The 10,817-nt window shown below is 39.9% G+C and overlaps 1 protein-coding gene across 1 annotated transcript; it reads left to right on the top strand.

Annotated features, from left to right (window-relative positions):
- Positions 1 to 1,382: 1,382 nt before the first annotated feature.
- On the top strand, positions 1,383 to 6,054 carry LOC143593515 (putative RING-type E3 ubiquitin transferase C3H69). The gene is made up of 8 exons (XM_077073127.1): positions 1,383 to 1,550; positions 3,129 to 3,216; positions 3,300 to 4,054; positions 5,178 to 5,247; positions 5,343 to 5,431; positions 5,522 to 5,578; positions 5,653 to 5,724; positions 5,810 to 6,054. Exons 1-6 carry the CDS (start codon positions 1,525 to 1,527, stop codon positions 5,556 to 5,558), a joined length of 1,065 nt encoding a protein of 354 aa, XP_076929242.1. The 5' UTR covers positions 1,383 to 1,524; the 3' UTR covers positions 5,559 to 5,578; positions 5,653 to 5,724; positions 5,810 to 6,054.
- The last annotated feature ends 4,763 nt before the right edge of the window (positions 6,055 to 10,817 follow it).

The raw sequence follows: 10,817 nt of genomic DNA, 5'->3' as shown, positions 1-10,817 counted from the left end.
CGGTTATAACATATTTTAGTAAGAAAAGTATTTAGAGCCGGGTATTTTTGGGTTGTTTGTATATCTAGAACATTGTACCGTTGTTTTATTTTTAGATAGCGGTTTAAACTGGTAAACCGGTTTTAAGTTCAAGAGATTTTTGGTATTTTTTGTGAACCATATTTTTTAAAAATGACTTTTAACGTAGCGGATAAAATAACGAGTAAACACGGTAAACGACGATTCATAAATCAACCAATTTTGTATCATGCAAATCTAGTGTTGGTTTATTAATTTTTTTTTTGAACAACAAGCTTATATTAAAAAGAGGGATCCAACAAGCAGCTGGAACAACCCATTAAAATGCAACATACAAGAACAAACATAAACTCAAACTAACAGTTGGACCAAAAGCAAATAAAAGGCAATCAAAGGAGCACCAGTTAGACCACTCTATAATACCCATCTTAGCTCGATGTTTGATCCACAAGAACGAACTGACTTTAATGTTATCCAACAGCCTGTCTGGCCCAAACGTTTCGCTTCTAAATATCTTTGCATTTCTAGCCTTCCATATCCACCAACATGTAGAGAGAATGATCGCATAAACCGTGTTTCTCCATTTTCCATCAGCTGCCCCTGCATACGGTAAGGACATAATCTGATTTAGTGAGTTACAATCGGTCAACCTTAGCCCAATCCACTGTTGGATACCGAACCACACTCTTCTAGCAATTTCACAATCAATGAAAAGGTGTTCTATGTCTTCATTAGATCTTCCACACAACTTGCACAACGCATCCGGTAATTGTATACCCTTCTAATTAGCGATAACATAGTCGGGATTTTATTTGTAACAACACGCCAAACGAATGCATTTACCTTTATTGGTACCCACTTCAACCAACGGTGCACAAAGTACACTGTTGGTTTATTTACATCTTTTGTAATTGACTAATTTTGTACATAAAGTACAAACTTTCTATCTGACTTGGTCATAGTTCATAAGTGATATTTGGTTCAACTATGATGTTTGTTAATGTACTTTTGTGTTGTTTTTTGAATCGAACTTGTATTTATACGGAATTACAAGGTAAATTATTCAACCCGATACACTCCGGTTCAACCGGTTATTTCATTTTTTAACTAAATCCAGTACGAGTAAAATACCGATATTTAAAATATTACGTGTACCAGAGTGGATATGCTTTATTGATTGTTAACAAAACACAGGTCACAAAATTGCAATCATATTTTATAAATAATTTTTTATAAAAGTTAAAAACAAACTATTCCATAAATAGAATTTAAAGTCAAAAGGAAGTGAAAAGAAACCCAAATCTTGACGCATAGTCAAAGGCCAATTTCGTAATTTCGTCATCATCATAATATCATTCCCAAAGGTTGCCTTTGAGGCGAGGTTAATAATATTAATAATAAGTTCTGAACATCCAAATCCTGAATCATCTTCATCTTCATCTTCATTGCGTCTAACCCTAATTAACCCGCCGATGACGATTGCGGCAACGTGAATTCTCTCTGATCATGTCTTTACCGGGTAATCGAACCAGGTATATTCCATTCCGATTCCTATTCCTATCAATCGCCAACAAATCGTCCAATCGCTTCGTTTTTATCGACTCCGTCGTTCGGAGCTCGTTTGTTGCTTGATTTGATTACGTTATTGTTATTCTGCTCTCGTGGTTAGAAACAATTAGACAGTTGTTGTTTGTAAACCCTAGGTTTTGAATATATATGTTATTATTTGAAGATTTTGGACATGGAATGAATTCGAGCTAGGTTTTGCTTGACTTGAATCTGCTAGGTTAATTAGTTTTTATTCAATTTGTTACTAATAATTAGGTTTTGCTTGTTATTGTAGATACTTGATGTATGTAAACCCTAGGTTCTATGCCGTCAATATCCGTAGGTTACGGTTATCGGTATCCATGTGAAGTGGCAAAAGGTTAATTTGTTAATGGTAGGATAGTATACGGAATTGTTAGTGTTAAATTGCTATTTATATAAATTCTACACTATTTTAAAATGACTGATATTCCACCGCGATAACCGATATATGATATTTTTTTTCGTATTAACTGCATAGCCTAGGTTTCAAACTACTATTGAAGGGCATGTTATTGTTGTAGAATTTGTAGCTATGCATCTTGTAATTTAAATAAAGATTTCTATCCATTTTGTTACCAATAAATAGGTTTTTCTTGTAGTTATACACTTGATGTTTAGTTTGAGACATGTAAACCTTGGATTTCAAATTGTTGTTGAAGGACATGCTATTGTTGAAGAATTTGTATCTACGCATCTTGTGATGAATTATGCTTGACTTGAATCTGCTAGGTTAAATGATTTTTTTTTGGTTAGAAATAATTAGGTTTTGCTTGTTAATTAGATGCAGTTGATGTTTAGTTTGAGGCTTGTAAACCCTGGATTTCAAATTTTATTGAAGGACATGTTATAGTTGAAGAACTTGTACCTATGCATCTTGTATTGAATCATGCTGGACTTGAATCTGCCAGGATAAATGATTTGTTATTTTTTGTTACAAAGAGTTAGGTTTTGCTTGTAATTAGATACTTGATGTTTAGTTTGAGACATGTAAACCCTGGATTTCAAATTGTTTTTGAAGGACATGTTATTGTTGAAGAACTTGTATCTATGTGTCTTGGAATGAATCATGCTTGACTTGAATCTGCTAGGTTAATTAGTTTCTATTCAAATTTGTTACTGATAGTTAGGTTTTGCTTGTAGTTATAGATACTTGATATATGTAAACTCTTGATTTCAAACTATTATTGAAGGAGATGTTATTGTTTGAAGAGTTTGTATTTATCCATCTTCTAATGAATTATGCATGTCTTGAATCTGCCATGTTAAATGATTTTGTTCTTTTTTGTTACAAGTAATTAGGTTTTGCTTGTAATTAGATGCTTGATGTTTAGTTTGAGGCATGTACACCTTAGATTTTAAACTGTTATCGAAGGACATGCTATTGTTGAAGAATTTGTTCCTAAGCATATTGTAGCGAATCATGCTTGACTTGAATATGCTAGGTTAAATAATTATTTATATTCATTTTGTTACCAATTATAAGGTTTTGCTTGTAGTTTGATCTTTTTTTTCCTTTCTAGGGTTCTCTGCAAGTTCTTTGCTCATGGTGCGTGCCTGAAAGGGGATCATTGTGAGTTCTCTCATGACTGGAAGGATCCGGCTAACAATGTACAGTTTCTCTCACTTGTTTATCGTCAAACAGAATGTTCAATTATGTCATAATCCTTATTGTGACTGGTGTATCATAACAGGTGTGCACTTTTTATCAAAAAGGAACCTGTGCATATGGTAGTCGTTGCAGATATGATCATGTTAAGGTTTCTCAACGACAATCGTCTGCATCTTCATCCACCTATTCGTATCAATATGCAGCTTCAGAACCAGTATCTGCAACTGAAAGGACAGGTGTCACAGGGGAGGTTTCTTCTTTAACCAGACCTTTCATATCCCCTGCACAGTCAGCATGGGGTGATACTTCTGGAGATAACGAATTGTTAAACGATGCTATTAACCAATCAAGGAGTGATAATCCATCTGATATTGTTATGTGTTCATTTGCTGCTGCTGGTAACTGTCCTCGTGGAGAAAACTGCCCTCATGTTCATGGTGATACATGCCCTACATGTAGAAAACAGTGCTTGCATCCTTTTAGACCCGACGAGAGAGAAGAACATAAAAGAAGCTGTGAGAAGAAACATAAGCATCTTGAAGCATTAAAACACAGTCAAGAAATTGAATGCAGTGTTTGTCTTGAACGCGTGCTTTCAAAACTGACATCAGCTGAGAGGAAATTTGGGTTATTATCAGAATGTGATCATCCGTTTTGTATATCGTGCATCAGGAATTGGCGAAGTAGTTCTCCAACTTCTGGTATGGATGTGAATTCGGCTTTGAGATCTTGCCCAATTTGTAGGAAGCTTTCGTATTTTGTTATTCCTAGTGTTATTTGGTATGCATCAAAAGAGGAAAAACAGGAAATTGTGGATAGCTACAAAGCAAAACTCAGGTGTAGTTTTATCGTTATTGTTATATCGCTATTCAGAACTAGGCCTGTAAACGAACCGGGCGTTCAGTTAACTGTTCGGTGGGAAGTTTGTTTATGTTCGTTTATATAGTAAACAAACAAACATGAACAATAGTTATTTATTCAGCTAGTTAAACGAACGGACATGAACAAGTGTCTTGTTCATTCTTTTATGTTTGTTGGTTTACGTTTGTTTAAGTGTTCATTTATGTAGGCATTTAAACTGTCAGGCTCATTACAATTTAGTTTAGTTTCATTTAATTAAAATATCACTTATTACAATTTAATCTAGTTTTATTATCTATTTTGCCCAACATATGTTATTGACGTTTACTTTTCATTGGTGTTTGCTCAGCTATGTTCGTTTGTATTCATTTATCTATGTACAGTTGTCCATTTACGTTCGTGATTAGTTTGTTTATACTATTAACGAACGAACATAAATGGGCACAAAGCTGTTCATTTCCATAACAAACAAGAACAAGAAAACCCAGTTCGTATAATTGTTCGTGTTTTGATTGTTTGTTCGGTTAAAGTTAAACAAACGAAGATGAACACATGTTTCGTTCCTTCATTTATTTTTATTCATGTTTGTTCAAGTTTATTCGTCTATGTTGAAATATTCATTTGGGCCCAACACATTGTTCTTCACATTACTTTTAATTGGTTTTAGATGAGTTATTTCTTTCATCTATGTTTGTTTGTTTACATTCATGACATAGTTATTAAAGCGGGCGCTTTTTGCGCTTATCGCCTGGGCGCTAGACCCAGCCTCAACGCTTTCGAGCGCTTATCGCATTTGATAACTATGGTTCATGAATCGTTTGGTTATACAGTTAACAGACATAAACGAACACGAAGAACAAGAAAACCCAGTTCGCTTAATTATATGTGTTTGATTAAAGTTTCAATCGTGTTCGTTTGTTCGGTTAATGTTTTGCTCGTGTTGGTTAGGTTAAAGTTTCGTTTGTGTTCTGTAGGTTCATTTACAAGACTATTTGAAACTAATTTCGGATAACACTCTTATTATTGTTATCATTATCACTATTTTTATTGTTATTATAATGATTTACCAATTGCCACTTAATAACGGCTCTTTTTTCAGGTCTATTGACTGCAGGCACTTTGACTTTGGAAACGGGACATGCCCATTTGGAACCAGTTGTTTTTACAAGGTAATTATAAGTACTAAATGTCGATATACATATTATGTAAAATGGTAGTTATTTGGAACATGCTATAAAGTGGTTTTGCATATTATTATTAACAGCATGCGTACCGTGACGGTCGTTTAGAAGAAGTTGTTTTGCGTCATCTCGGTGCTGAAGATGGACAGACTGTTGTCGCTAAAGATATTAGGTTTCACTAAACTCATTTTTACACAACTTTATTTATAATCTTATATTCTGTTCAGCCTTATAAATAATATAATATTAATATTGTTTGCAGGCTGTCTGACTTCCTCAGCCGCATGCGCATAAGGTGAACAATACTGCATAACATCAGGTTAACTCTCGTTTGACTCATATTGACCATTTTGACTTTGTGGTTTCCGAAAAGTGAAATTTATTTGTGTGCAGGATATATGGCGTGCCCCATTAGAAAGCACTTTCTTCTTTAGATGTTAGTGTGGCTCTACAGAAATTTTCAAGGTGCTAAATTTATTTTCCATTTTTCAAATTTATTTTCGTTTTTGATGATTATTAAATCATCTGTTTACTTGTGATGGTGTCATAGATGGATGTAGAGCTGGAAATGGGGCATGCTTGAAAATGATATCTAAGAATAACTTGCACCTTATATATTTTTTGTGGATAAAGAAAAAGTGTATGTTGATTGAATTGAAACAATCTCAGTGATAAGTTATAAAAACTGTATGAAACATAAAGTGAAGGGAACGGGTTGGAAGTTGGCCTTGTGTTCCCGGGCGCCCTGCCCATTTTGTACCTTTTGGGGACTGTACATGGTTTTGATTTTGATTCTGTTTTGTTTTGTTTTGTTTTTAAGGTTATGTTAATAATGATGTCTTTGGAGTAACTTCACATACAAAATAAGCAGTTTTTAAAGTGTGTATGTTGTTGTGGTTACTTCGCATACGTCTTTTGTCATTTTAGAAGTTCTGGTACAAGTTAATGATTTATAAAATAGATAGTATTAAGGGGGTGTTTGGGATTGCTTATTTTATGCAACTTATGACTTGTGAACTTTTGGTTATATGTTGTGTGTTATTGTGAGGTGATAAAGTTATAACGTTGTAACTTATATAAAAAGTTACAAGGAGGTAAAGTAAGGAATCCCAAACATGCCTAAGATATTAATTTCAATTAAGATTGTAAATGTCCTACATGAATAGTAAAGTAGAGCCAAGACGTTAAAATAATGTTCTATTATATTTATTTTATTAGTATTTCATATAAAAGAATAAAGATTAAGTTAATGAATAATTCATTGAATATTATAAAAAAAAGGGATCTCAATACAGTTTAATTTGTGATTTATAACACAATCTGGTTATGAAACTGATTTTCATGTGCAGCTTTAGGATCACAATTCTTGTGTAGTTTTTAGTACATTAATTTTAGCGGCAGATGGTTAGATTGACACATCTTACGATCCTAAGGTCAACATCGGAGTCTGAAGAAACACTAAGTGACCCTGTACAGATTATAGATAATCTGGGGGTTAAGTAATGTTTCCCACGGATGAGGTCTAGCTGAGAAGGCTGTTCTTCAGGAGACCTGCAAAACAAACACCGTAAGCTCGTCACTGAGAAGGGGGGGGGGGGTTCCTCCTTGTGACCACCCTCCGGCGTGAGAATCAGACTAGGTTGCTCTGAATATAAGTGTATATTAAGAGATTGCTAGATAACTGGATAGCAGATGATCTTACCATTCCAAGATGTTGGAGTATTTATAGCCGAAGGTAGGTTTTCTAGAAGGTACAGCCGGCTGAATAGTATTCCTGTTCAACCAACAGTGGATTACGCACAGGCCATACTGGTTGGTGGGTAGGTTACGGCCAACAGTAACAAAGTCGGCTGCACTATTCCACCAACTGTAGACTATGCACGTCCCACTTACTGTGGATTGTACGCAGGCCATGCTGGTTGGTGAATAGGTTACGGCCAACAGTAACACTATTCCACCAACTGTAGGCTGCGCATGCTCCACAGTAAGGGTTGGTGAGTAGGCAGCGGCTAATAGTGACAAACAGTACTAGAGGGTGCTCCTCCTCGCACTGTTGTCGGTGAGCTGTCACCCTGTGATTGGCTCATGGGCTGTTCTGGTCAGATCGTCTGTCCTATCCATACCTTGGTAGGTATGGTACAAAAGATCTTTCAGAATCAGACTGGCTCATTTGGGCGGGATTGTTCCCGCCTTGCTCATTCCTTCACGTGACTGCTGAAGTAGCTAGTGTCTTGTGCGTGTAGCCCTGCTGTCTGCGGGTAGCCTTCCCTGATGGCTTGCATCCGCAACTGCGGGAACAGGCGGGGTACTTCACCATTGGGAGGCTTTCCCTGCGTGTACAGCTTGCGTACTGCGCGTAAGATTCTATGAGCATGGTGGGTCCTGCGGGAGCAGATGGCCTTTGCGCAGACGTCCCTGTTCAAGGTGAGTCTTGCGGGACCAACTGGTCTCTGCTGGGACCTACCTCTTCAAGTCCCCCCAGTCCAATGTTCTTCTCACGAATGTTTAATAAAGTGAGGTGAACTTTTGGACTTTAAGCAAGGGGTTTTGAAAAGGGTTTAGTTTTAAGGTTCTCCGTGGGGATTCTTCCCGCGGGTTTCCTAATGTCACTTGCAAAAATTCCCGATTTTTTTTTTTTTGCTTGATCTTTGGGTATGATGCGGGTAGGTATGTAACCTTCTCGCAAGTCAGGAGCGTTGAGTCTCACTTGTGGATTCTCCTTGAGGTTTTAGTGGTTTTGAACATAGTGATCAATTATGTTTAAACCACCAATTCCATCCTGGAGCCTCAAACAATGTAGTTCTCGACGTTCCCGCTATGCGGGGATGTTATTTCCGTTTCCGCAAGCATTGCCCAGAAGATCCTTCTTGGTTTCAATTCCCTGCGGAGCGCTAGGTACGTGAAGGGTTTTGCCTGAACACTGTACCCGCGCTCGTCTTACGGTTACTTTACTTTCAAGGTGCCCCTGGCATCAATTCCCTGCGGGTGCTAGGTATGTGAAGGGTTTTGCCTTAACACTGCACCCGCACCCGTCTTATAGTTACTTTGTTGCCGGGGTATTCTTGGCTTCAATTCCCTGCGGGTGCAAGGTATGTGAAGGGTTTTGCCTTAACACTGTACCCGCGTCCGTCTTATGGTTACTTGGTTGCCAAGGTAAGGGGTGTTTTCCCGCTTACTTTTGAATCTTTTTGAATTTTGAAATTCAAAAGGTTGGTAAGGATAAGAACAATCCAAACATCTGAAACGTCGTGCGACAGTTTCTTCTGACTGTGTCAGGACGTGCAGGAAGTTATGGTGACGTGACAGAACATGGTCATTCCAGTCGCTTTTTCAGGCGCGTGGGCGTGTTTTTTCGGGCGCGTGGCCGCGAAGTTACTGGCACGTCCTTTCAACAGCTGTTGCCAGCTTGCTTTTTGCCACGTGTCATAGTTTCATTGCACTGTCGATTTCTCTCTCCTCCGCATTAAATTCACCGCATTAATTGCGATTACTATATAAAGGGGAAGAGGGTTATTTGCAATTCACACTTTCACCTCTCTTCTTCTTCTTCTTAGTGATTTCCGGCAAATACTCCCCTTTTTCAGGCAAGCATTTTCCCGAAATCACTCTTCTTTCTGCAAAAATGTCTTCTCATGATGCTGAAGCTGTAGCCGACGATAGGAGTACTGCTGGCGAGTGCCAGTGTGCTCTACCTGTCGATCAGTACCAGTACATCGTCAGGAAGTTCATGCTCGAGTCTCTCGAGCCTGAGTTTCCTGAATCTCACCAGACTGTGTACGATGCCCCCAGTGGCAAGATCGGGGTATATGCTGCATTCTTTTTTCGGGCGCGTGGCCGCGAAGTTACTGGCACGTCCTTTCAACAGCTGTTGCCAGCTTGCTTTTTGCCACGTGTCATAGTTTCATTGCACTGTCGATTTCTCTCTCCTCCGCATTAAATTCACCGCATTAATTGCGATTACTATATAAAGGGGAAGAGGGTTATTTGCAATTCACACTTTCACCTCTCTTCTTCTTCTTCTTAGTGATTTCCGGCAAATACTCCCCTTTTTCAGGCAAGCATTTTCCCGAAATCACTCTTCTTTCTGCAAAAATGTCTTCTCATGATGCTGAAGCTGTAGCCGACGATAGGAGTACTGCTGGCGAGTGCCAGTGTGCTCTACCTGTCGATCAGTACCAGTACATCGTCAGGAAGTTCATGCTCGAGTCTCTCGAGCCTGAGTTTCCTGAATCTCACCAGACTGTGTACGATGCCCCCAGTGGCAAGATCGGGGTATATGCTGCATTCTTTGTTTATGGAAACCTTAGGTTCCCATTGACAAAGTTTATGTACCGTGTCCTGGAGAGGCACGGGGTGCACCTGACCGAGGTGCATCCGATGGCGATTGCCAAGGTCCGGCACTTCGAGTGGGTGTGCCGGATTCTGGGTATTGAGCCCTACGTGGACCGCCTGATGACCTTCTATACTTGGAGGTGCGTCCAAGGGTGGTACACCCTGACAACCCGTATTAAGGGTTTAAAGATCTGCGTGACCGAGCGCAGTCTCCGATCGTGGAAGCGGGAGTTCTTCTACATCTCTGCCCGCGCCATCCCCATTGCTATGAAGTTCAAGAAGGGTCAAGCGCTTCCGAGCCTTCACGCTTCCAGCTACCAGGAGGCGGAATGGTTCGCGAAGATATCCCGGGTCCAATCTCCGGTTTACCGGTTTGCGGAGTCCGGGATGGTGCTGCTGGGGATGAGCCGGGTATGGAAGGATGCGTCTCGGTTTCCTATCATTCTCGAATACGGTTTGAACTCTATTCCTTATGGTATGTCTTGTCTTTCTTGCTGATATTAGTTTATTTTCTAACTGTTTCTTTTCTTTCAGAGGGGAATAATTTGGAGTCGCTCCTGTTCCCGCGGGAAGCTGACAGTCCCGTGCGGGTGGGCACTCGTGCTCTGGACGACAATGAGTTGCCCATCCTGGAGCAAACGGCGGATAGGTTTGTGGAGGTCTATCCGCCGGGCCAAGAGATCCTGAGCCACCGGCGGCCAGGTAAGGAGATATTTTATCCCGAACCCCTCAATGCTGTACCCGCTGTTGGAAATCCTTACATCCTATCTTCTTCTGAGGAATCCGCAGATGGTCCTCCCCTTGTGCGGAAGAAGAAGACTGCTGCCGGCGTGAAGGGGAAGGAGAAGGCCTCCACAGCTGATCCAGTGGTTCTATCTGACACGGAGTCAGATAGTGAAGAGGTGGCGGGGAAGCCCGGTGGTGAGAAGACCACTGCTCCGGAAGCTACGACCGTTACCTCCGGAGAACCAACGAAGACGACGGTGACCGGTACCAAGAGGCCGGCTCCACCGGGTTCCTCCCCGCCCGTCCGTACGTTCAGGGTCAAGAAAACCCGTAAGTATAATCATAATGCCTTTGTAGATTTGTCACTTCATAATTTTCTTTTAACACTTTCTTCTTTGTGCAGGCGTGGATGTTGACGCAATCCGGGGTGAAACGCAGGGGAGTACCTCCTCGCCAATGACGGTAGGCTCGGTCAGCCTTCCTGAGGCGTCGACCCAGTC

The sequence above is a fragment of the Bidens hawaiensis genome, unplaced genomic scaffold (genome assembly GCF_021521415.1).
Source record: "Bidens hawaiensis isolate Kalapana, Puna unplaced genomic scaffold, B.hawaiensis_p1.1 tig00042289_1, whole genome shotgun sequence".
NCBI classification, from domain to species: domain Eukaryota; kingdom Viridiplantae; phylum Streptophyta; class Magnoliopsida; order Asterales; family Asteraceae; genus Bidens; species Bidens hawaiensis.
Note: the sequence above shows the minus strand (reverse complement) of the source record. Positions and strands in the feature narration are given on the sequence as shown.